Genomic DNA, 27,687 nt, shown 5'->3' with positions numbered 1-27,687 from the left:
TTTCATTTGGAACATTGTGACAGCTGGCAACATGAAGAAAATGGTTTACAGAATGATGAATTTCTGGGCACTGATCAAATTGAAGTAAGTTGTGTGATTTAGTAAACTAGGAATTACTAAGTGAGGTAAGACTAAGATCCATCCGGTTTGCTTTCTACTATTCTGATAGTTTCTGGGTACAATGATGATGGAGTTGTTGGCTAATCGTTTCAATCGATCTCTATCGTTTCAAAGGAAAACCTTAGTGATGGAGCCAAAGTCACCTTTCTCATCCCAAGGAAAATACTGCACATATCCTATTCTATGTCCCAAAATGTTATTTTCTGGAAAAAATGAAATTTGAATTTGAATGAATCAATACCAACTGCTTCCATTGTCTCCATAGGGAGTATTTTCCATAATTGACCACTTGCTAAAGCAGTATTTCCAAAGAGGGGCTTTGAATTTACCCCTATTCAAGTGGAGGCCGTGTCCTCTGCTTTCACTTTTGCTTTATAAATGCCAGGTTACAAATCATAACAATAGATTGCAAACTTTTTTGATCCTCTTCTGAGGACTTGATAGCACTATATGTTAACACATTGGCTTTTTGCATGGAAATTCTGTTCAGATCAAGTAAAACTGACATTGAAAGATTCCTTTCCTGATGATTGAAGGAATCCTTAATGAAATGGTTATAAAAACAAAAAAACTGCGGATGCTGGAAATCCAAAACAAAAACAGAATTACCTGGAAAAACTCAGCAGGTGTGGCAGAATCGGCGGAGAAGAAAAGAGTTGACGTTTCAAGTCCTCATGACCCTTCGACAGAACTTGAGTTCGAGTCCAAGAAAGAGTTGAAATATAAGCTGGTTTAAGGTGCGTGGGGGGGGCGGAGAGAGAGAGAGAGAGAAGTGGAGGGGGTGGTGTGGTTGTAGGGACAAACAAGCAGTGATAGAAGCAGATTATCAAAAGATGTCAACAACAATAGAACAAAAGAACACATAGATGTTAAAGTTGGTGATATTATCTAAATGAATGTGCTAATTAAGAATGGATGGTAGGGCACTCAAGGTATAGCTCTAGTGGGGGTGGGGAGAGCATAAAAGATTTTAAGATATTTAAAAATAATGGAAATAGGTGGGAAAAGAAAAATCTATATAATTTATTGGAAAAAAAAGGAAGGGGGAAACAGAAAGGGGGTGGGGATGGGGGAGGGAGCTCATGACCTAAAGTTGTTGAATTCAATATTCAGTCCGGAAGGCTGTAAAGTGCCTAGTCGGAAGATGAGGTGTTGTTCCTCCAGTTTGCGTTGGGCTTCACTGGAACAATGCAGCAAGCCAAGGACAGACATGTGGGCAAGAGAGCAGGGTGGAGTGTTAAAATGGCAAGCGACAGGGAGGTTTGGGTCATTCTTGCGGACAGACCGCAGGTGTTCTGCAAAGCGGTCACCCAGTTTACGTTTGGTCTCTCCAATGTAGAGAAGACCACATTGGGAGCAACGAATGCAATAGACTAAGTTGGGGGAAATGCAAGTGAAATGCTGCTTCACTTGAAAGGAGTGTTTGGGCCCTTGGACGGTGAGGAGAGAGGAAGTGAAGGGGCAGGTGTTGCATCTTTTGCGTGGGCATGGAGTGGTGCCATAGGAGGGGGTTGAGGAGTAGGGGGCGATGGAGGAGTGGACCAGGGTGTCCCGGAGGGAGCGATCCCTACGGAATGCCGATAGGGGGGGTGAAGGGAAGATGTGTTTGGTGGTGGCATCATGCTGGAGTTGGCGGAAATGGCGGAGGATGATCCTTTGAATGCGGAGGCTGGTGGGGTGATAAGTGAGGACAAGGGGGACCCTATCATGTTTCTGGGAGGGAGGAGAAGGTGTGAGGGCGGATGCGTGGGAGATGGGCTGGACACGGTTGAGGGCCCTGTCAACGACCGTGGGTGGAAAACATCGGTTAAGGAAGAACTCGCAGACACTTCCTCCTACCTCTCCCTGGACCATGACCCCACCACTGAACATCAAGCCATTGTTTCCAGGACTGTCACTGACCTCATCTCCTCTGGGGATCTTCCTCCCACAGCTTCCAACCTGATAGTCGCCCAACCTCGGACGGCCCGCTTCTATCTCCTACCCAAAATCCACAAACAGAACTGCCCCGGTAGACCGATCATCTCAGCTTGCTCCTGCCCCACAGAACTCATTTCTCGTTATCTTGACTCCCTTCTCTCTCCCCTTGTCCAGTCCCTTCCCACCTACATCTGTGATTCCTCTGACACCTTACGTCACATCAACAATTTCCAGTTCCCTGGCCCCAACCGCTTCCTCTTCACCATGGACGTCCAATCCCTCTACACCTCCATCCCCCACCAGGATGGTCTGAGGGCCCTTAGCTTCTTCCTCGAACAGAGGCCCGAACAATCCCCATCCACCACTACTCTCCTCCGTCTGGCTGAACATGTTCTCACGCTGAACAATTTCTCCTTCAACTCCTCTCACTTCCTCCAAATAAAAGGTGTGGCTATGGGTACCCGCATGGGCCCCAGCTATGCCTGTCTCTTTATGGGGTATGTGGAACATTCCTTGTTCCAGTCCTACTCCAGCCCCCTTCCACAACTCTTTCTCCGGTACATCGATGATTACTTCGGTGCTGCTTCATGCTCTCGTCGGGACTTGGAAAAATTTATTAATTTTGCTTCCAATCTCCACCCCTCCATCATTTTCACGTGGTCTATCTCTGACACTTCTCTTCCCTTCCTTGACCTCTCTGTCTCAATCTCTGGTGATAGACTGTCCACCAATATCCATTACAAACCCACCGACTCCCACAGCTACCTCGACTACAGCTCCTCACACCCCGCTTCCTGTAAGGACTCCATCCCATTCTCTCAGTTCCTTCACCTCCGTCGCATCTGTTCCGATGATGCCACCTTCAAAAACAGCTCCTCTGACATGTCCTCCTTCTTCCTTAACCGAGGTTTTCCACCCACGGTCGTCCACAGGGCACTCAACCGTGTCCGGAACATCTCCCGCGCATCCGCCCTCACGCCTTCTCCTCCCTCCCAGAAACATGATAGGGTCCCCCTTTTCCTCACTTATCACCCCACCAGCCTCCGCATTCAAAGGATCATCCTCCGCCATTTCCGCCAACTCCAGCATGATGCCACCACCAAACACATCTTCCCTTCACCCCCCCTATCGCCCTATCGGCATTCCGTAGGGATCGCTCCCTCCGGGACACCCTGGTCCACTCCTCCATCGCCCCCTACTCCTCAACCCCCTCCTATGGCACCACCCCATGCCCACGCAAAAGATGCAACACCTGCCCCTTCACTTCCTCTCTCCTCACCGTCCAAGGGCCCAAACACTCCTTTCAAGTGAAGCAGCATTTCACTTGCATTTCCCCCAACTTAGTCTACTGCATTCATTGCTCCCAATGTGGTCTCCTCTACATTGGAGAGACCAAACGTAAACTGGGCGACCGCTTTGCAGAACACCTGCGGTCTGTCCGCAAGAATGACCCAAACCTCCCTGTCGCTTGCCATTTTAACACTCCACCCTGCTCTCTTGCCCACATGTCTGTCCTTGGCTTGCTGCATTGTTCCAGTGAAGCCCAACGCAAACTGGAGGAACAACACCTCATCTTCCGACTAGGCACTTTACAGCCTTCCGGACTGAATATTGAATTCAACAACTTTAGGTCGTGAGCTCCCTCCCCCATCCCCACCCCCTTTCTGTTTCCCCCTTCCTTTTTTTTCCAATAAATTATATAGATTTTTCTTTTCCCACCTATTTCCATTATTTTTAAATATCTTAAAATCTTTTATGCTCTCCCCACCCCCACTAGAGCTATACCTTGAGTGCCCTACCATCCATTCTTAATTAGCACATTCATTTAGATAATATCACCAACTTTAACATCTATGTGTTCTTTTGTTCTATTGTTGTTGACATCTTTTGATAATCTGCTTCTATCACTGCTTGTTTGTCCCTACAACCACACCACCCCCTCCACTTCTCTCTCTCTCTCTCTCTCCGCCCCCCCACGCACCTTAAACCAGCTTATATTTCAACTCTTTCTTGGACTCGAACTCAAGTTCTGTCGAAGGGTCATGAGGACTCGAAACATCAACTCTTTTCTTCTCATTAATGAAATGGGTTTGATGCAGTCTAAATCCCAATTCCTAATGCACTTGGGTCACACTACAAAACTAAGACTAAATTGACATTGTGAAATGTGGCGCTTCAACAAATGGTAAACCCCAGCGAATTTCAGAGATGGTTCTTGAAGTATTTCATAGTCAGCAATCTAAAGTACATTGTTTAAAATTTATGGTGATGTTATCTACCAAGAGGAAGAACTGGTATCCATAGGTAGCTTACATACAAAAATGATCTCCTTAACAAAATACACTGTCTTGGTTGTAGATTGGATAGACTGCTTTCTGTAATCTGTAGAATGTGTTATTCACCTGTTGCAATTGGCTGGTCATCAGGGTTGAACAACTCAGTCAGGGCCTCTCCACAGATTCTGAAGCAAAATTTGAAGGATCCTTCTATTAGCAGCTATAGTGCAGTCTCCAGCAGGTTCTGTGCTAGAATAATCCTCATGATAATGAACTGGTTCACTGTCTTTTGTTCCCTATTCTAACAGAGAACCTGCTCGAGATTGAACTCTTGCCACAGTAACACTATCTTCCTGAGTTCTCATTTAAACTTTTAACAAAATTACTTTGCATAAAGAGCAAAATGGTGCATAGTGCCTTATAAAATATATTGGGAAGATCTAAAATAAATAAAATAGCACTAATGAACGACAATGTATATTGTTTAATGCAGCAACATTCTGCTACACCACCTAAAGGGGCACATGCTGAGTTCACAATTCAAGCATTAGCTGTTCGAACATAATTGTGTCGCATTACAATGGATCCTTTAGGACATCCCTATAACCCGAGTCAAGACAAATCAGTGCCTGAACAAAGCATCAATTTTGTAACCTTTATAACAAAGTGTGTTTGTAGGAGGAATATTTTAAGATTGTGTTATAACACGTGTGGAGGGAAAAAAACACACCAGTGAAACTTCAACCACTAGTTCATGGAGGGGCCATGTAAATTGGCATGTAGAGAAGGAAAAAGCCAAAATTAGGGTTCAAACTGGATCTTTCTTTTGGTGGAGAGAGGTGGCGAGGGATGGGGATTGAAAATTGATGTCTTTCTGATTCATAAGAAACAAAATCAAGCAGTGGAATTTTGTGTGGCATTCAATTACATCATTCCACCTTGCGATGGGTGGAGGGCTAATACTGGAGAAAACAGAACCTGAATTTTTCAGGCACCTTGACCTTGTTGAGCAGGTACATAAAGGAGCAATGGAAAGCCGGAGGTGCACACCTTGCTTCTTTCCTGGCAGTGCGCCCTCCCTCCCTGTCTTCAGGCCAATGCCAAACTGAGTCAGAATCACTCAGCTGCCCTCAACAGGGGAGTAGCACAGACACCTTCCACCAGGGACTGCAAGAAGTTTTTTTTTCTTCGTTCATGGGATGGGCGCATCACTGGCTAGACCAGCATTTATTGACCATCCCTAATTGCCCTTGAGAAGGTGATGGTGAGCTGCCTTCTTGAACCGCTGCAGTCCATATGGTGTAGGTACATCCACAATGCTGTTAGGGAGGGAGTTCCAGGATTTTGACCCAGTGACAGTCAAGGAACTGCGATATATTTCCAAGTCAGGGTGGTGAGTGGCTTGGAGGGGAAGCTTCCAGGTGGTGGTGGTCCCAATTTTCTGCTGCTCTTGTCTTTCTAGATGCTAATGGTCATGTGTTTGAAAAGCACTGACTAAGGAGGCTTGATGAGTTGCTGCAGTGCATTTTTTTTATTCATTCACAGGATGTGGGCTTTGCTAGCTAGTCCAGCATTTATTGCTCATCCCTAGTTGCTCTTGAGAAGGTGGTGGTGAGCTGCCTTCTTGAACCACTGCAGTCCATGTGATGGAGGTACACCCACAGCGCTGTTAGGAAGGGAGTGCCAGGTTTTTGACCCAGCAACAGTGAAGGAACAGCGATATATTTCCAAGTCGTGATGGTGAGTGACTTGGAGGGGAACTTCAAGTTGCTGCCTTTGTCCTTCTAGATGGTAGTGGTAATGGGTTTGTAAGATGTTGTCGAAGGAGCCTTGGTGAATTCCTGCAATGCATCTTGTAGATGGTACACACTGCTGCCACTGTGCGTCGATGGTGGAGGAAGTGAATGTTTGAGGGTGGGGTGCCAATCAAGCAGGCTACTTTGTCCTGGATGGTGTAGAGCTTCTTGAGTGTTGTTGGAACTGCACTCATCCAGGCAAGCAGAGGATATTCCATCACACTCCTGACTTGTGCCTTGTAGATGGTGGAGAGGCTTTGGGTAGTCAGGAGGTGAGTTCCTTGCTGTAGGATTCTGAGCCCCTGACCTGCTCTTGTAGCCACAGTATTTATATGGCTAGTCGAGTTCAGTTTCTGGTCAATGGTAACCCCCATTGGGGGATTCAGCAATGGCAGATCTCGCAGGTCAGCTGCAATTTCCAGCATCATTAACTGGTTGCAAAGAGCCAGTGGGATTCTAAGGATATGAAGTACAACACTGCCTCTCGAGAGAGACCGGTTAAGCAGTAGACATGAATTAGAGTAAGTGGATTATGTTTTGATGGTTAGCGGCCTGAAGAGACACCTGCTGGTGTCTTATTGATTGGAAGGGAATGAGGACTCTCGGATCCATTAGTAGATACCTGGAGCTCCTTGTGGCTGTTGTGTCCAGGTCTACTATATTCTTCAGCACCGACGTGGCGAAGAGGATGTTGGAATAGAAGAACTAGTGCCGCAGGTAACGAGGCATTGGGCCACGCAGCAAGGAATATTGTGAGTGAAACCAGGGCTTCCACCTTGATAGAAGCTCATGCTTCTGCTCATGATGCTTTGTGTACCTGGAAGGTGCAGTGAATCATATTTTTGTCTCTTACTGAGGCCTTGTGGGATCAGATAGCTGCCATCATGCCTGCTTTCAGATGACTGGAGCTCCTGCTCAAGACTGCAGTGGAAGGTTAGGAAATGCAATCTAGGAGCCTGCTGCTAACATATTTTAGAGTGGCGGCCCCAGCCTTCCAACATTAAGCATGCTTCTAAGGACATGACAAACTGCATGAGGCAGTTCAGAATATTCCTGCCGAGACACAGCCAGCATCAGTTGTGTTTCAAGAGTGTATGGTCGTCGGCGCAGACCCGGAGCTGATTAGCCCACCATCTTTCTACCACTCTGCAGGGAAGATAATTGCAAGTGGGAGATGCAGTTTTTGATGGTGAAATGGGGGAGAGAGAGAGCCTAAAGAGAAACATTGGGTGGAATTTAGTGGACCTGCCCCACCAGCAGCAAGTTTGAAAGCAGGTGGGCACTTACAGGTGCAGATTACAGACCGTGCTACCTTCCTGTTTCTGTCCGGTTCAGTCCTGGGCAAGAAGACTCGAGTACAGCCTGGATGTTAATTGAAGCCTGATGTTAATTGGTTCTCCAGCCATTGGCCAAAACCCCCATCGCAACATTAAGTCCATCTGATGTGTACATTGTGCTGTCATCAGTGCCAATAATGCCATACGAAGATAAGATTGAGTTACATTGTGGTTGGGACCGAAAACATTTGTGATTGAAACTTGTATTAGCTATTTGGTAAGTATTACTGTGATTAATTTGAAAGTAGGAACTTAACCAAAATGTTCAGATCATGTCCTAAATTGAGAGTTCAAGACAAGGTTCTGCAACCACCTAAACTCTGAGATGAAAGTGGGATTTCAATTCTTTCCTGGTGTTCATCACTTTTTAGAGTTTGCCTGTAAACTGTTTGTTTAATCTGGAATTTTTTTTAACTGTTTTTGCTAAATTTGTACTGCATGTGACTGTCGATGCAGACTCGCATTCATGCCAAGTACTCCTTGGCAGTACATGACTGTGTTTAAATGAGGAGATTAATGATTTGTAATATCGTTGTTTAGGTTTGTTGTGAAGTAATCTGCATTTCAATACTGGAAATTTCTGTACTGAGTAATCTCACAAATAAAATAGTAATTTAATATATTCAAGGCTGGGTTGCACAGATTTTTGATCTACAAGGGAGTTAAAGGTAATGGGGGGGCAGACAAATAAGTGGAGTTAAGGCCACAGATCATCCATGATCTTATTTAATGACAGAGCAGGCTCGAGGGGCCAAATGATCTACTCCTGCTCCTATTTCTTATTATATATGCTATCAATTAGAACTTGGCATATTGGCAACTTCCCATAAAACTATACCCCACAGAAGGAAGCTATTTGGTCCATCATGCCTATGCTAGATATGGGAACAAGGTCAGTAAATGTGATTCGAACAATTTGCTCATGTTGAGGACAAATATTAGCATTTACTGGTTGGGCCAGTTGGCCTATTTATGTGTTGTAACTTCTATCCATAATTTTGCGGGAAAACTTTGGCACAAATCAATTACATATTAGATATAAACATTTTACACACTATGGTAATTGTGAAAACAGGCAATAGAGACATGAGGGAAAACTTTTTCATGCCATGAGTGGTTAGGATCTGGAATGCACTGCCTCAAAGTGTGGCGGAGGCAGGGTTAATCAAGGCATTCAGGAGGGAATTGGGTTATTATTTGAAAAGGAAGAATGTGCAGGGCTACAGGGAGAAGGCTGGGGAGTGGCACTAGGTGAACTGCCCTTTCAGAGAGCCAGCAGACATGACAGGCCGAATGGCCTCCTGTGCTGTAACCATTCTGTGATTCCAATCCATATAGTTAAAAGTCACCTTATACATCTCACCTTTTCAAATGACGTGCCAGAGCATCAAGCCTATAAAATGTCACTACTACAGGGTAAAAAAAATGTGTTTGGCTTAAATAACCATTTATCTGTTATTGCCATTAAGCAGCCAGTTGCCTAAATGAAAAAAAAATTAGAAGATGTTTTGAAAATTACCAAAGAGAACCAGAAAGCCAGCAAAAAATCAACCAGTCAAATCTCTTGATTTCCCCCTCTGCAAAGATACCATTCACCAACCTAATATGTACCACAAAACAGGCCCATCAGTTTCAAAAACAGAATTACCTGGAAAAACTCAGCAGGTCTGGCAGCATCGGTGGAGAAGAAAAGAGTTGACATTTAGAGTCCTCATGACCCTTCAACAGAACTAGGTGAATCCAAGGAGAGGGGTGAAATATAAGCTGGTTTAAGGAGGGTGGGTGGGGGGTGGTGTTGGGTGGGGGGAGAGAAGTGGAGGGGGGGTGTGGTTGTAGGGACGAGAGCAAACAGTGATAGGAGCAGATAATCAAAAGATGTCACAGACAAAAAAACAAAAGAACACAGAGGTGTTGAAGTTGGTGATATTATCTAAACGAATGTGCTAATTAAGAATGGATGGTAGGACACTCAAGGTATAGCTCTAGTGGGGGTGGGGGAAGCATAAAAGATTTAAAAATAATGGAAATAGGTGGGGAAAGAAAAATCTATATGAATTATTGGAAAAAACAAAAGGAAGGGGGAAGAAACAGAAAGGGGGTGGGGATGGAGGAGGGAGTTCAAAACCTAAAGTTGTTGAATTCAATATTCAGTCTGGAAGGCTGTAAAGTGCCTAGTCGGAAGATGAGGTGCTGTTCCTCCAGTTTGCATTGGGCTTCACTGGAACAATGCAGCAGGCCAAGGACAGAAATGTGGGCAAGAGAGCAGGGTGGAGTGTTAAAATGGCAAGCGACAGGGAGGTTTGGGTCATTCTTGCGGACAGACCGCAGATTTTCTGCAAAGTGGTCACACAGTTTACGTTTGGTCTCTCCAATGTAGAGGAGACCGCATTGATGCTGCCAGACCTGCTGAGTTTTTCCAGGTAATTCTGTTTTTGTTTTGGATTTCCAGCATCCGCAGTTGTTTGTTTTTATTTAGGCCCATCAGTTTACTCAGCAAGATCCTTACACAAATTTCATCCACAACTTTTCTTCCAAGGATTTACCAATCTAATTAGTTACTAATGGCTGCAAGAAGCTTTTCTGAGATATGCTTGTTCTTTTGGGTGTAGCCTGACAGTTGAATTAGAAATTTCACCTGGACCTGGATACTGAGAATTTCCAGCTGCTTTTGACAACTGTTTGTGCCTGTGGGTTGCTTATGTGAGTAGCAGTTTTCACCAGAGGGAACTGCAGTTGATCAGACAAAAACATTTAAATATAACAGCTGTGGGTCTAGAGAGCAAAAAAGAAGATTTTATATCTTTCAGCTTTTTATATGGTTTATGGCATTAAATATAAATGCTGAGGGGGAGACTAATATTACAGCGGAATCAGAGGTGGGATATTTGAGATGCTTCAATTTAACCTAGAATGCTGAACCTTATATCAGTCAGCCAAGCACAGACTATGAAGAATTACCTAAAAACAGAAGATGCTGAAAATACTCAGGTCAAGCAGCATCTGTGGAAAGAGAATTGAGGTTTCAGGTTGATAACCTTATTGGAGACGATACAGTGCACAAGCACCTACAAAGACACCGGTACACCAGTGACAGTTACAGTAAGAAATATAAGTTTATCCTCAAAAGTAAAGAAAATAAATAGCTTTTGTAATTATCTAAATAGCCGAGGAAAGTTTTTGAAAATGGAGCAAGATCATAAGATATTTATGATGAGAATGCCCTTCAACCCATCTTAATGAATCCAACCAAAGGCAAGATAAACAAATAAACATTTTAAGCAAACATGTCAAATTCCTAATGGGACATAGAGCAAAAAAAACAAACATCTTATAATTTAAATAACTGGGAATAGGAGATTTGAGGGAGGAAATAACAGGAAGTTTCTTGTATCTTAAGCAACTTTTGTGATTGACAAACTGTATTAAAATGTGTTTGAGACCTGTATCTTTTAGTTTCAGTATGATTTATAATATTTTTTTGCCTCAAGTTAGTCACATGATATATTTCAGTAGATATCTGTATTTCATTGTTGGGCCATTTGCTTTTGTATTTAAGCTGCAGCAGAACTGCTGAAAACATCAAAGCTACACTATAGGTCCAAACCTGTCAGTGATCAACACTACAATGAGTTATATTATTGTATTAATAAATGTGTTTGCATTGAATGGTAATAGAGCTTTGCTTTTGGATTTGTACCATGCATTACAGTGGGAATATTGTAGTGGTGGGGTGAGTGTGGGGTTTGGGAGAGTAATAGCTTAATTTAGCTTTTCGAGGTATTAGCACTTACAACAACAACTTAGGTTTATATAATGGCTTGAACGTAATAAAATATCGCAAGATTCTTCACAGGAGCATGATTAAAAACAAAATATAACACAGAGCCACATAAGGAGATTAGGTCAGGTAGCCAAAAGCTTGGCCAAAGAAGGAGAGCTGTAGTGGGGAGGTATTCCAGAGCTTAGGGTCTAGGTAACTGAAGGCACAGCACCAATGGTAGAGTGATTAAAATCTGAGTGCTCCAGGGGCTAAAGTTAAGAGAGCTTAGATACTTTGAAGGGTTGCGGGGCTGGAAGAGATTACAGAGAGAGAGGCAATATTATGGAGGGATTTAAAAAATAAGGATGAGAATTTAAAATCTGTTCTAAATATGCTGCTTGAGTAGGAGCCAGTGTAGGTCAGCGAGCACGGAGGTGATAGGTAAATGGGAGTTGGTGTGAGTAGACACATGCAGCTGAGTTTTGGGTGCTTGCAAGTATATTGAGGGTAGAATGTAGAAAACTAGCCAGTTTTGGAAATTCAAGTCAAGAAGTAACAAAGGCATGCTTGAGGGTTTCAGCTGCAGATGATCTGAGATATGGGCGAAGTCAGGTGATACTACAGAGATGGAAATAGGCAATCTTCGTGATGGTGTGAATGTGAGGTCAGAAGCTCATCTCAAGGTCAGGTATGACACCAAGACTGCAAACAAACTGGCTTAATCTCTGACTGTTGCCAGGGAGAGGGATGGAGGTCAGTACCTAGATAATGGAGTTTGGAAAGGAAACAGAAAACCAGGGTTTTTGTCTTCCAATATTTACTTGAAGGAAATTTCTCCTCTCCAGTATTGGATGTTAGGTAATCATTTGTTCTTGGTTCTAGGACAGACTATTCGTTCAAAAAGAATAATTGAAGCGGTCAATCCAAAAGAAATTGATTATGAAATTGGAGACATTCCTTCTGAATGGGAAGGTAAGAATATGCCTTTTCAACATGTAAGCTTAGAATGTTTCATAGCAGCTTGTGTTCTAGTCAACAGTTAATTGTGAACTTGTGGGGTTTGTTTAAGCATTCTTTTCTAGTTTATGCCAACCATAAACAAGTTACTTGCCCTATTTCTGCTCCATATTGCTGTATGAAATGGAAAAGCTTTGTAGCTGGAAATATTTCTTAAATTAAAAACAGGAAGATAGTCTTATTAATACTTACCCACCGTCCTCCTTTACTTTAAACATATGTTCATCAGTCAACAGAGTACCTCCAACCGGAACAAGTGAGGATAGCTGGTCCGAATCAGCAAAAATTATAATGAAATACACATATATAATGATTAACACCTGCAAAATCACAATAGAGGTGTTTTAAAGAACGAATACATTACTTGTGCATTGCCCTAATTACTCATGTCTATGACCTTAAATTCTTGGGACTGTGCCACACTGTGTTGTATGCTAATTTCCTCCACACATATATTGTACATTCCCAATATATTGTGCTTTCCTGAAGGAATACTGAAGAATTCTGCAGTGGCTTTTACTTGATTTCTTCAAGGTGTAACGCATTGTCAAACATTTGTCGCTTGCTCATTGGTATTGGAGTATGATTTTCGCTTAAGTTTGAGCAAATTAATAATTATAAAGAGCTCATACAAAGCAATGATCCTACCCTACCTGAAATACTTACGCAATTCTGGTCACTGTACTGTTTGAGGCCATCATGGCATTGGTGGAGATATGTTGAGCAGCAACTAACACCTGGAATTAGTTGTAAGGAAAAAGCTATGGAAACTGGAGCAAAGAAGGCTTGGAGACTATTTTATTGAGGTATTCAGGACTCTATAGGGCATGGATAAATTAAACCTGAATAATAAGCACAAACTCTACAATAAGAGGAAACTGACTCGAGCTCAGTAGACAGGGTGATGATAAATGTTTGGTCTTAACTGTTTTACAAACTATGAATCAGACTGCCAGGGAGGCTGTGGAGGTGAACACACTTGGTAAATCTAAGAGAAAATGGATAGATAAGTGATTGAAGGGCATGAGAGAAAGAGTAATGATGTATGATGTTTTTTCAAACATTTAGATTAGCCGAGTAAACAAGTCCTGTACGTTCATTTGAGCAAATAATGTGGTCCAGAAAAAGGCCTATATATGTTGTCTGGATAAGTTGTTAACCTTCTAGAAGACAATATGTGTAGTGTGTATCTTTTCCCATTGACTCCATTCCAATTTTTAGCTTTATATCTTTAACAGAGAACATTTATGTTTCTTTTAGTATCTTCAAATCCCAACTCCCCCATCCAAGCTTTCCTTGCTTTTCAAACATTGTTTGAAAACTGAAATTAGGAAGTTTTTCAACTACCCAGTGAAGATCAGAACTTTATTGGTTTATTTTTTCAGTTCATAATTGGGACTGTTTAAAACTATTTATAATACCTAAATTGTTCTGTGGCCAGCCTTCAATAGATTTGGATATATTTTAACACATCTCCTCACTCATCCTAGGCATCTACCTGATTTATTTTGAGATTTTTTGCCTTATCCTCTTGGTAAGCAAGTAGTAGAAGCTATAAAGCATAGTTTGCTGTGGGGATTCCCCTTTCTCTTGGGCTACTCAAGCCAGACTCCCAATTGACAGTCAGCTGCACAGCAAAATATACTGGAATGCCAGATCACAAAGTCACAGGTTTGCAATCCCATCCATCCTCTCTTCGTTTAACAGTCTCTGTAACTCAGCCAGACGTACATGTGAGGATTTACAATCCCTCTAGGGGTCTAATAAATTTGCTTGATTTTCTTGGCCCAATGGAGCAGAATCTCAAACTGAAGGATCATAGAAGCATAATTAAGTTGAGGTAACAAATTTGACCTCAAGGCTTTTCTTTTGATTTCCAGAATGACAATGGGCAACCAGCATCTATCTTCCTTCATTTCATTAGTAATTCTAATTATCCTGTAGCGCTGTTTCTGAGGATCATAGCCCTCGACTGGTATCACAAATTTTGGAATCTGTAAATAGTTAGATGAAGGCTGCCAGCATCATTTGGGCTGAGGTGAGACTAGAATGTCCAATAGAACTCTTCAATAATAATCGTCTGTTTTAGAAGCCTCTTCTTTTATATGTAACTTACCCAAGCTATCTGCTCTGTTATTTATTAGTTTTTATGACATTTTTGCATGACTAAGGAGAATGTAGACCATTTGTGCTTTTGAAAAAATGCGAAATGAAACAACAGTCTTCATAATCTTCTCCTACATTGCATATAGAATGACTTTGTTGTCTTGAGGTGCCCTGTTTCTAACTTCTAAGTTCAAAAAGCCTACATTTCCACATGGATAAGTACAAACTGCAATGATTTAACAGCCTACATTTTAAACTGAGCTCTGGTGCATGGTCTCCTTTATATACACACTTGTCAGAAAAATAGCTTTTCTGCCCTTTCTTCCCCTCATGGATGACTATCCAGTCACGGCCTCATGACTCTTTTTAAAGTCTCCCAATGTTGCTGCCAACAGTACTGACCCTGTATCCTCTTGAAGGAAGATCATATGTTCTGTCTCCATAGCTTTTTTGACAAGTGAGCAACTATTTTTCAGGGATCCAGTGATATTGAATAGTAGCTCTGGGAAAGTATTTTTATTGTTTTTGTATATGTATTTTATGTGTAAATATTATGCATGTAAAGGCATTCTCTGAATCGCATGAAACACAAGGATCACGTGGGAGTTGTTGGTGATGTCAAACCCAAGTAATCTAAAACCCAGTCCTCCAGGCCCAGAATTTTTAAAGTGCTCAAGATATTCAAGCTCCAAGTATTCAAGCTTCAAAAGTGGAGAAGAAGGAGGAAGGTGAAGGGAGGAAAAAAAGGAAGGGAAAATTTGGTTGTTCATATTCATGGGTGGTCTTTTTTGTGTGTGAGGGTTCCATTTTTTTTTCGTATGTTGGGATTCTTACTTTTTTGTACCAATATGAGTCTTGCTTTTTTGTGTATTGGGTATGGAGTCTTGGAAATGGAGTACTCATTCTTCATGTGTGGCAGACAAAGCAAGGGAGGATATTGAGGGGTTGAGGAAGTGAGAGACCTTGGACTGCATGTCCACAGGTCCCTGAAGGTGGCAGGACAGGTGGACAAGGTGGCCAAGAAGGCATATGGAATGCTTTCCTTTATTGGACAAGGTATTGAATACAAAAGCAGGGATGTAATGATGGAATTGTATAAAACGCTGGTTAGGCCACGCAGAAATTTTGTGTGCAGTTCTGGTCACCACATTACAGGAAGGACATAATTGCTCTGGAGAGAGTACAGAGGAGATTTACAAGAATGTTACCAGGGCTTGAAAGTTGCAGCTATGAGAGAGATTGGATAGCTAGGACTGTTTTCCTTAGAACAGAAGAGACTGAGTGGATTGCCTAATTGAGGTGTACAAAATTATGAGGGGCCTAGATAGGGTAGACAGGAAAAACCTGATTCCCTTAGCTGAGGGTCACTTACCAGAGGCATAGATTTAAGGTGATTGGTAGAAGGATTAGAGGGGACATGAGGAAACGTTTTTCATCCAGAGGGTAGTGGACGTCTAGAATTCACTGCCTAACTTGGTGGTTGAGGCCGAAATGCTCAACTCATTTAAAAAGGTACCTGGATCTGCACCTGAAGTGCTGCAACCTGCAAGGCTACAGGTCAGGTGCTAGAAAGTGGGATTAAAAATGAGTGGTTAGTTTCTTCTTTCTCTCTCTTTATTTTTAGCTGGCACAGACACGATATACTGAGTGGCCTCTTTCTGCATCATAACTTGTCTACGGTGTAGCAAGTTCTTGCATTTATTGTGTAGGACCACTTAGAATTTGTGTGTGATCATATAGAGCTCACTCATTACCCTTAGGCATGTGTATATGACCCTCACATCCAAAAGGTAGGACATCCCTGCCCTGTGGGGCTGCACATTTCCCATGGATCTGCTGCTTCCAATATGGTGCATTGGGTGCAGAAGATTGAGAACTAAGGGCAGATTTTTGTGGAGTCCTTCTGATTCCGTGGACCTTTTAAAAATGGCGTGTGGGACCTGAATGCAGGAAGCCCTCCCCCATTTCCGACAGATCCTGTAGGGAAAGGGGCAAGGCGTGATCACACAGGGGGCTAAACCTAAACTCAGCAGGGCCATTTGAACTCAGTGCTGAATTCAAACAAACCCCATTTTGGCTGTTGCAGGAGCCTTAACCCACATTGTAGGAGTCACGAATGGATGGAGTTAGATGTATGTGCTCCTGAAGATAGAAAAGGTCTGTATAACTGTCATGACCTGAAGTTTTTTAAATCCCCTGTTCTTTTTTAAGAAAAAAGACTGAAGCTGCCAATGAGTGTTTAAGAAAAAGCCCTCTGCTGGACTGCTTTGATTGACAGGCATTTCACAGCCAAAGAAGTATTTTTGAAGAATGGTCGCTGTTGTAATGTAGGAGACATGGTAGCTGACCTTCATGCAACAAAGTCACACAAGTAGTAGTGAGAAAAATGGGCAGCAAATCTGTATTAATGACGTTGGTTGAAGGATAAATATTGGCTGGAGAGAATTCCACTCCACTTCAAAACAGTACCTATGAGATCTATTATGTCTACTTGAGTTGGGGCCCTGGTTTAGCATTTCAGCCAAAACATGGCACTTGTTTATTTGTTTATCAGATATGGAAAAGTCAACTTTTATTGTCCACTCCTAATTGCCCTTGTGATGGTAAGCAGCTTTCTTGAACTGCTGCATTCCTTGTAGTGCAGGTTCTCCTTTGGTGCTGCTAGGTAGGAAGTTCCAGGATTATTAACACAGCAACAATGAAGGAACTGAGATTTTTTTTTATTCATTCATGGGATCTGGGCTTTGGCTGGGCCAACATTTATTGCCCATCCCTAGTTGTCCTAGAAGGTGGCGGTGAGCTGCCTTCTTGAATTGCTGCAGTCCATGTGATGGGGTACACCCACAGTGCTGTTAGGGAGGGAGTTCCAGGATTTTGATCCAGCGACTGTGAAGGAACGGTGGATATTTCTAAGTCAGGATGGTGATTGGCATGGAGGGGAACTCCTAGGTGGTGGTGTTCCTATCTATTTGCTGCCCTTGTCCCTCTAAATGGTACTAGTCATGGGTTTGGAAGGTGCTGTTGAAGGAGCCTTGGTGAATTCCTGCAGTGCATCTTGCAGGCGGTACACACTGCTGCTACTGTGCATCGGTGGTGGAAAATTTCATCGTACTTTGGCTTGTCCTTTGTGACATCCCATTCATCTTCATCTGTTGCCTGTAAGGCTCCATCAATGTTTGTGGATGTGGTGCCAATCAAGCGTGCTGCTTTGTCCTGGATGGTGTCAAGCTTCTTGTGGGAGCTGCTCTCGTCCAGGCAAGTGGGGAATATTCCCACTCCTGACTTGTGTCTTGTAGATGGTGGACAGGCTTTGGGGAATCAGGAAGTGGGTTACTCGTCATACTATTCCTAGCCTCTGACCTGCTCTTGTAGCCACAGTATTTATATGGCTAGTCCAGTTCAGTTTCTGGTCAATAGTAACCCCCAAGATGTTGATAGTGGGGGATTCAGTGATGGTAATGCCATTGAACATCAAGGGGCGATGGTTGGACTCTCTCTTGTTGGAGATGGTCATTGTCTGACACTTGTGTGGTGTGAATGTTACTTGCCTCTTGTCAGCCCAAGCCTGGATTTTGTCCAGGTATTGCTGCATTTGGACATGGACTGCTTCAATATCTGAGGAGTTGCGAATGGTGCTGAACATTGTGCAGTCATCAGCAAACATCCCTACTCCTGACCTTACGATGGAAGGAAGGCCATTGATGAAGTAGCTGAAGATGGTTGGGCTGAGGACACGACCCTGAGAAACTCCTGCATGATGTTCTGGAGCTGAGCTGACTGACCTTCAATAACCGCAACCATCTTCCTTTGTGCTAGGTATGACTCCAACCAGTGGAGAGTTTTCCCCCTGATTCCCATTGACTCCAGTTTTGCTAGGTCTTCTTGATGCCACACTCTGTCAAATGCTGCCTTGATGTCAAGGACAGTCACACTCATCTCACCGTGGGAGTTCAGCTCTTTTGTCCCCGTTTGAACCAAAGCTGTAACAAGGTCAGGAGCTGAGTGGCCCTTGCGGAACCCAAACTGGGCATCAGTGAGCAGGTTATTGCTAAGCAAGTGCCACTTGATAGCACTGTTGATGACCCCTTCCATTACTTTACTGATGATGGGGAGTAGACTGATGAGGCAGTAATTGGCTGGGTTGCATTTGTCCTGCTTTTTGTGTACAGGACATACTTGGGCAATTTTCCACATAGCCAGGTGGATGCCAGTGTTGTAGCTGTACTAGAACAGTGTGGCTAGGGGCTTGGCAAGTTCTGGAGCATAAGTCTTCAGTATTTTTGCTAGAATATTGTCAGGCCCCATAGCCTTTGCAGTATCCAGTGATTGATTTCATGTGGAGTGAATCAAATTGGCTGATGACTGGCATCTGTAATGCTGGGGATCTCTGGAGAAGGCCAAGATGGATCATCCACTCGACACTTCTGGCTGAGGATTGTTGCAAATGCTTCAACCTTATCTTTTGTACTGATGTAGTGGGCTCCTCCATCATTGAGGATGGGGCTGTTTGTGGATCCTCCCCCTCCAGTGAGTTGTTTAATTGTCCACCACCATTCATGACTGGATGTGGCAGGACTACAGAGCTTAGATCTGATCCATTGGTGTGGGATCACTTAGCCCTCTCTATCACTTGCTGCTTATGCTGTTTGGCATGCAAGTAGTCCTGTGTTATAGCTTCACCAGGTTGGCACCTCATTTTTAGGTATGCATGGTGCTGCTCCAGGCATGTCCTCCTGCACTCTTCATTAAACCAGGATTGATCCCCTGGGTTAATGGTAACGGTAGAGTGGGGGATATAGCGGGTAATGAGGCTACAGATTGTGTTTAAGTACAGTTCTACTGCTGCTGATGGCCCACAGCGCCTCATGGATGCTCAGTCTTGAGTTGCTAGATCTGTTCGAAATCTATCCTATTTAGCACAGTGGTAGTGCCACACGACACGATGGGGGTATATCCTTAATGTGAGGCCGGGACTTCGCCTCCACAACGATTGTGCAGTGGTCACTCCTACCGATACTGTCATGGACAGATGCATCTGCCAAGGTCAAGTATGTTTTTCCCTCACCAACTGCCGCAGACCCAGTCTAACAGCTAGGTCCTTTAGGACTCAGCCGTCTCGGTCACTCTTGGTGGTGCACATTGATGTCCCCCACTCAGAGTACATTCTGCGTCCTTGCCACCCTCAGTGCTTCCTCCAAGTGGTGTTCAACATGGAGGAGCACTGATTCATCAGATGAGGGAGGTTTCCTTGCCCATGTTTGACCTGATGCCATGAGACTTCACAGGGTCCAGAGTCCATTGGCAACTCCTTCCCAACTGTATACCACTGTGCTGCCACCTCTGCTCGGCTAGTCCTGTGGTGGGACAGGACATACCCGGGGATGGTGATGGTGGTGTCTGAGACATTATTTGTAAGGTATGATTCCGTGAGGATGACTATGTCAGGTTGTTGCTTGACTAGTCTGTGAGACAGCTCTCCCACTTTTTGCACTAATCCCGATTTTAGTAAGGAGGGCTTTGCAGGGTTGGCAGAGCTGAGAGTGCCGTTATCGGTGCCGGGTGGCCTGTCCGGCTTCATTTGTTTTTTGTGACTTTTTGTAGCAGTTTGTTACAACTGAGTGGCTTGCTCGGTCATTTCAGAGTCAACCACATTGCCGTTGATTTGGAGTTACGTGTAGCCAGACTAGGTAAGGACGATTGATCTCCTTCCCTAAAGGCCATTAGTGAACCAGATGGGTTTTTACAACAATCGACAATCACTTGACTTTTAATTCCAGATTTTTATTGAATTCAAATTCCACCATCTGCCACGGTGGGATTCAAACCCGGGATCCCAGAGCATTACCCTAGGTCTCTGGATCACTGGTCTGGCAACAATACCACTATGCTATCGCCACAGAATGGTGTGTGATTTGGATGGAAACTTGCAGGTGGTGATGTCCCTATGTTGTTGCTGCCCTTGCTATACCTCAGAGGGTAAATGGGTCCTCGATTTAATGTTTCATTCACAAGGTCTTTCTGAAGTGTCAGCCTAGATCATTACTTCAAAAATTCACATCCTTCTGGCTCAGAGGTAAGACTACTACCACTGAGCCATAGCTGATCTCATTTAGCGCTACAAGTTGTGTCAAATCAGTTTTGAAAAGCAAATTCTCCATGCTCCCTGTGCAAATTATCTAATTGCATGATGCACCTAGAATGCTGATGTCACCTTGCCTCTTCAGAGTAACAACTTGATTACAATGCAGTTTAATTTGAGTGCTTAATTTTACGATCATTATAGCTATTCTGCACCAGTCCTCACATTAAAGCTTGATGCAAAGCTCATACATACTAATAAGCATGCAAATTAAAAAGTGAACAAAGAGTATTGAAGTCTAGAGGTATGCTGATGTGATGACCTACAGCAGCTTTTTATGAAGAATTTAAAAAATAATTATAAAAGGACTCTTTAACCCACAAAAATACTTTTGTATTGAAGTGCTTGTAGATACATAGTTATTCTTTCCACGAAGCAATGTTTGAGTGTCCTGCTAATTTTTGCAATTAAAGCAGTTCAGACAACACTGTTTTGGCTCAAAGTGTGGCTCAGGTCATTCAGAGTGATGCATACAACAGATATTAATAATAAATGTGGCTTTTTTTAATACTTGAAATTCATTTGGAAGCATGAAATCTTGTTACAGCCTCTTTAAATGTGTGTTTAGTAATTCCATTTTCTTCTAATACTGAATTAAATTAGTTCTTTTTCTTTAAGTTTTCTTTTACTTTCTGTTCTTTTTTTATCCTCCTTTTCCTTTAAATTTTTCTACATTTTTATCATGGCCTTAATATCATCTTGTATAGCCCCGAAAATCCTTGGGCCTGAATTTTCAGCTCAGCGGGCAAGCGCGGTCAGTGGGCCCAGGAGTGGTCGGGAAACAGACTGCCGACCGCGATTGGCCCCCGACTGCGTTTTCACGCTCAGTGTTGCCAAGGTGTAGACGGGAGGCGGGTGGGCCCTATGTCAGCATGGGCTCAGACGAGTGCTGAGAGAAAGCTCCCCGAAGGCGGAGAACTGCCTCAAGAAGCTGCAGACCTGAAAACCATGAAATAAAGTTTTGAAAATCCGGAAAAAAAAATGTCCAAGCATCACAATCAGGCATTTGAGCATATAGATAATAAAAATGCTGTCCACAGATTTTTATTTTTTATGTTTATTCTATTTAATAAAGGAAATCTCATTCTGCCCTTGGAGGAAGTTTGATGAAAAGTGCAAAGTCCACTTGACTGATTCGCCCATCCGCCAACCATAAGATTGGATGGGCCACAAAAAATTGGAGACAATTGCACCGTTAAGGGGCGTAATTGCCCTCTTAATTGTCGATGGGTGCACTTCTGACTTCTGTGCATGCCTGCCAAGCGAAATATCATGCAAGTGTAGGGTGACGTTGAGATGCTCGCCTGACGTCTTTTCATGTGATTTTACACCTCATTGGGTTGGCAAGTGCCTGCCTGCGGGACTTAAAGTTCTGCCCTTGATTTTAGTTTCTGTGCTTTCTTGCCACTCTCCTTTCCTACAATTGGTCTTAAGCCCATTCCCTGATTAGCATGAAACTTTCTGGAAAATTAGGAAAAATATAAAAATTTATTTTATGGAGAAGCAAAATGAATCCGAGCCTCATATTTATATTTTCCTTTTTGCAAATGTTAGCTTTCTGACAGCTAGTATTGAAGTGGTAGATTTTGTCTTCCTGCCTGTGATTCCCATAATCAATTTTTGATCTTAGTCCTGGGAGATTTAGAGCTGAGATTAAGCACTTTCCAATTAGACCGAAGGATTTGCAATCATTGTGTCTTTCCCAGAAACCAGATAGAAAACAGCATGAAAACTAAGAAAATATGGAAAACAATAAAATTGTTTATTCCATTAAACCTGCTCCTTTTTAAGACCATCAGCAATTGTCAATTGTTTCTATTGTAAATTCTATTCAACCCATTCAAACTCCTGCAATAAGTTTCTGCAAAATTCCTCCTTTCTTCCTTAAAGTAGTTAAAGCAAGCTCCTTAGCAATTGCTATAACTTTAATTGCTGTCAAGTCTCGTTTTTTGATAAGATATTTCTTCAGGTCCAAGCAGCTCAGCAAGTATAGTAGGCAAAGTGGGAGATTTGAAAATTGTTTTTAAAAATGTTTCATTTTTGGACAGTGTGTCTGAGCTACTGGCTGAACTTTGTTACGGCTTGTGCTAGAGTTACTTGCCTTCTTTACTCATCCGAGATGGGTGACCTGGTGGCACTGGAAACACCTTTGGGAGCCCTTCAAAATTCTGTGAAAAACTGACCCCAAAATTCAGCTAAGATCAGTGGCAGAGACATGGAGTAGGCAGAAGTTGCATTGGCTGAGAGGGACATCTGCCTTGGTGTTTCAAGTTTTGCCTGTTAATAGATTCACTATCCAAATTACTTACTTCAACTTGGTCAACTGCTCTTAAGGTATATCTCAGTCCATGATTAACCATACTGATAACTGTCTCACGTTAAACGGTTTATGAATGACCAATTACTACAAACTCTTGTCCCTTTCCATTCCTACTAATGAGCATCCCTAAATCATGCACATGTTTTATGTTTATCTTGATTTTTAAAAAATCCTCCATTTCTTAATCTATCTGCTAAATCCCATTGAATTCGATAAATCTCCTCCTGTAATCATTACTTGTACACATGGCTTAGTGCTTTTTTTCCTCATCTTGTATGGGATGTGAAGATTGCTGACAAGGCCCAGCATTTGTTGCCATCCTAATGGCTTTTGAGAAGTTGGTGGTGAGCCTCTTTCTTGAGCCACTGCAGTGCATCTGGTGTAGGTGCATCAAGTGCTGTTAGGATGGGAGAACCAGAATTTTGACACAGTGACAATTCAAGTCAGTATGGTGTGTGGCTTGGAAGGGAATTTGTAGGTGGTGGTGTGCCCATGCGTCAGCTGCCCTTGTCCTTCTAGCTGATAGAGGTTGCGGGTTCTGGATCTTTTCCCTGCCCAGATGAAATTACATTGTTTCATAATTTGCCATGGTGAGATTTGAACTCTTGATCTTGGGGTTACAAGCCTAGTACCATCACCACTTGGCTATCATACCAGAACTGGTTGCGGGTTCTGAAGGTACTGTCAAAGGAGGCTTGGCAAGTGGTTGCAGCTGTAGGGATTTGGGCTCTATACTAAACCCCAGAGTAAGAAAATTGTAGTCAAGGAATGAATACCTTATTGGCAAAAAGGACCATCTCTAATATAGAATGCAAATTAACAAAGTTTATTGGACAATAAAGATTGATACTTAACATTTCACTAGTCGAGGTATGGCATGTTCAATGCATGTCAGATTGTCTTTCCCATGGATCCCTGGTCTTCTGGGGTCTTCTCTTCTTGGTCCTTTGAACCTGGTCTCTTGACTCATGATGTTCTTTAAGATTTTAGCTTAGTCAACTTAACCCTAACATACACACAAATCCCTTTTCAGTTACTCAGCTCTAGTGGATTATTTTTCAACCCATAACTTAGCAGTCTACCTTAACTACTGAAGTTTCCAGTCCACCTTAACTGCTGAAGCTACATGCTTTACAGCTGCCTGCTGCTGAGTGTTCTCTCTCTCCACCTCGCTTGCTCTCTTTTCTTTCTCGCTCCGTCTCTCGCTCTCACTTTCTTGCTTTCTCTCTCACTCTCTTACGCGCCCTCTCTCCCAGAAACAGCTTCTGAACAAAGACTGTAGCTTTCACAAAATGACCACAACCACTACCACTGATTCTCCCAAGCTCTACTTTAACTGATTGAAGCACTGATCCCCAATACTGGATTCTTACGGCAACCCTCAGCCCTGGGACAATTATTTCAGTTACTAAACTTAATACTCGGTTCTAACAGCAACTCTTCAACTTGTGACAAATATCTGTGGACTGGCATTGTCCTACAGAAATACTAACTTCCTATTAAGTGCCTACTCCTAACTCTCGCAACTGCCCTGTGACTAATACTATCCCTCGGCAAGTGCAAAGTGCTCAGTGAGGCACCCCTATTTTTATATCTTTTTTGCAAGTAGCCTTGCAGCATTTAGTCCAAGTGCACTTGTGTCAACACAACTAACAACATCTAATCCAATATTTGCAACTCTTGACCAATAGGAAGAGCACTCCTGGCTTCCTCACAACAATCGAACCTTAACTTGTTTCTCTTAACTGGAGGTCCTCAGAACTTCTAGTCCTCAGACCATCTTCCTGGCCATTCAGTATTGTAGTTTTGGCTTCTGTTTACTGCTAAGCTAGACTCGCTAGAGCCCCAATGCACCAATGTATCCTAACTATAACTCCAGTTCACTTTGTGTTCTTTCTTACAGCTACATCACAGTATTTGGCACTTAAAGAGATGCCAACTTTAAGACTTTCTTAACAACAAGCCCCAAAATTCATGAATCATCCCAATAATACATACAAGTTTGGCCTTTTCATCAATAAATTTATTCACAGTACAATTTGACAACTTAAGCATTATTATTTACACAATGTACTAACGAGGTAAAGTCTAACATAGCACATTTTGTATTTGCTATTTGTATTTGCTGCCATCATACGTCGGTGATGATGGAATTGGATGTTTAAGGTGGGGACGGGATACCAATCAAGCAAGCTGCTTTGTCCTGGGTGGTGTTGAGCTTCTTGAATGTTGTTGGAGCTGCACTTATCCAAGCAAATGGAGAATATTCCTTCAGTCCTGAACTGTGCCTTGCAGAAGGGCAGTCAGGAGGTGGGCAGTCAGGAGGTGAGGGCCTCACTGCAGAATTCTCACTCTCTGACCTGTTTTTGCGCTCACAGTATTTATATAGCTGGACCAGTTTCTGGTCAATGGTAACCCCCAGGCTATTCAGGGTAAGGAATTCAACAATAGTAATGCCATTGATTGTCAAGGGGGGATGGTTAGATTCTTGTTGGGGATGATCATTGCCTGGGACTTGTGTGGCATGAATGTCATTTGCCACTTATTAGCCCAAGCCTTGACTATTGTCCAGGTCTTGCTGCATATGTCACAGACTGCATCAGTACCTGAGGAGTCATTAATGGTACTGAACACTCTGCAATCATCAGTGAACATCCCCACTTCTGACATTATGGTGGAGGGAGGGTCGTTGATGAAACAGCTGAGGATGGTTGGGCCAAGGACACTACCTTGAAGAACACCTGAGGCTGAGATGATTGACCTCCAACAACCACACCATCTTCCTTTGTGCTAGCTATGACTCCAACCAGTGGGGAGTTTACCCCCGATTCCCATTGACTTCAATTTTGCTAGAGCTCTTTAATGCCACACTCGGTCAAATGCTGCCTTTTTGTCAAGGGCAGTCACCGTCACCTCACCTCGAGTGCAGCTCTTTTGTCCATCTATGGACCAAGCCTGTAATAAGATCAGGAGCCAAGAGGCCCTGGTGTAAACCAAACAACTTATCAATGAGCAGCATGTTACTCTCTAAGTGCTGCTTTATAGCACTATTGATGACACCTTCCATCACTTTGCTGACGATTAAGAGAAGACTGATGGGGTGGAAATTGGCAAGATTGGATTTATTTTTCTTTTTGTGGACAAGACATTCCTGGGCAAATTTCCACAGTGTTAGGTAGATGCCAGTGATGTACCTGTACTGGAACAGCTTGGCTAGGTGCGGGGCTAGTTCTGGAGCACAAGTCTTTAGTACTACTGCCTGAATGTTGTCAGCGCCCATAGCCTTTGCTTTATCCAGTGTTTTCAGCCATTTGTCCATATCATTTGGACTGAATCTATTGGATCAGGACCAGCATCTGTGATGCTGGGACCTCAGGAAGAGACTGAGATGGATCATCCACTCTGGTTGAAGATGGTTGCAGCTGGTTCAGCCTTCTTCTGGAGCACTTGTGGTGTTCTGCAGGGATCAGTGCTGGGACCTTTGCTGCTTGTAGTATGCATAAATGATTTGGAGGAAACTGGGCTAATTAGTAAGTTTGCAGACGACACTAAGGTTGGAGGGGTTGCAGATAGTGAAGAGGATTGTCAAAGGATACAACGGGATAAAGATCGGTTGGAGACTTAGGCGGAGAAATGGCAGATGGAGTTTAATCCGGACAAATGCAAGGTAATGCATTTTGGAAGGTCTAATGCAGGCAGGAATTATACAATAAATGGCAGAAGCCTTAAGTGCATCAACGGGCAGAGGGATCTGGGTGTACAGGTCCACAGGTCACTGAAAGTGGCAATGCAGGTGGATAAGGTAGTCAGGAAGGCATATGGCATGCTTGCCTTCATTGGCAGGGGTATTGAGTATTAAAGCTGGGAGGTCATGCTGCAGCTGTATAGAACCTTGGTTAGGCCACACCTGGAATATTGTGTGCAATTGTGGTCGCCACATTACCAGAAAGATATGGAGGCATTGGAGAGGGTGCAGAGGAGGTTTACCAGGATGCTGCCTGGTCTGGAGGTTATTAGCTATGAGGAGAGGTTGGAGAAACTCGGATTGTTCTCACTAGAGCGACGGAGATTGAGGGGTGACTTGATAGAAGTTTACAAAATTATGAGTGGCATGGACAGAGTAGATAGTCAGAAGCTTTTTCCCAGGGTGGAAGAGTCAATTACTAGGGGACATAGATTTAAGGTGAGAGGAGAAAACTATAGAAGAGATGTGCAGGGCAAGTCTTTTACGCAGAGGGTTGTGAGTGTCTGGAATTCGCTGCCAGAGGGGTTGGTGGAAGCAGGTACGAGAGTGGTGTTTAAGAGGCAGCTTGACAAATACATGAATAGGATGGGAATAGAAGGATATAGACCCCGGAAGTGCAAAATGTTTTAGTTGACGGGCAATATGATTGGCGCAGGCTTGGAGGGCTGAAGGGCCTGTTCCTGTGCTATACTTTTCTTTGTTCTTTGTTGTTCTATTTGTTCTTTTTCCCATTGATCTGCTCTGCTCTTAAATTGACCAGAAACTGAACTGGACCAGCCATATAAACACTGTGTTCGTAAGAACAGGTCGGAGAGTGGGGATTGTGCAAGACAACACCCTCCTGACTGTATACCACTGTGCCTACCTCTGCTGGGTCTGTCCTGCCATGGAACAGGAATTACCCAGGGATAGTGATGATGGTATCTGGAAAATTGGCTTTAAGATATGATTCAATGAGTATGACTTTGTCAGACTGTTGCTTGACTAGTCTGTGGAACAGCTCTACTAATTTTGGCACAAGCCCTCAGGTGTTAGTAAGGAGAACTTTGCAGGCTTGACAGGGCAGGATTTGCCATCATCACTTCTGGTGCCTAGGTAAAAGCCAGATGGTCCATCTGGTTTTATTCCTTGTTTTGGTCTGAAGTCACATA

General features: G+C 43.2%; 1 protein-coding gene across 1 annotated transcript in view; it reads left to right on the top strand.

The window, feature by feature from the left end:
- ndufaf2 (NADH:ubiquinone oxidoreductase complex assembly factor 2) overlaps positions 1 to 27,687 on the top strand; it is a 188,238-nt gene that overhangs the window by 99,821 nt on the left and 60,730 nt on the right. Inside the window, exon 2 of the mRNA XM_041195856.1 lies at positions 12,092 to 12,181. Coding sequence (XP_041051790.1) covers positions 12,092 to 12,181 — 90 coding nt within the window. The remainder of the gene's footprint in view (positions 1 to 12,091; positions 12,182 to 27,687) is intronic.

The sequence above is a fragment of the Carcharodon carcharias genome, chromosome 1 (genome assembly GCF_017639515.1).
Source record: "Carcharodon carcharias isolate sCarCar2 chromosome 1, sCarCar2.pri, whole genome shotgun sequence".
Lineage (NCBI taxonomy): Eukaryota > Metazoa > Chordata > Chondrichthyes > Lamniformes > Lamnidae > Carcharodon > Carcharodon carcharias.
This window is presented reverse-complemented; position numbering and strand designations above follow the sequence as displayed.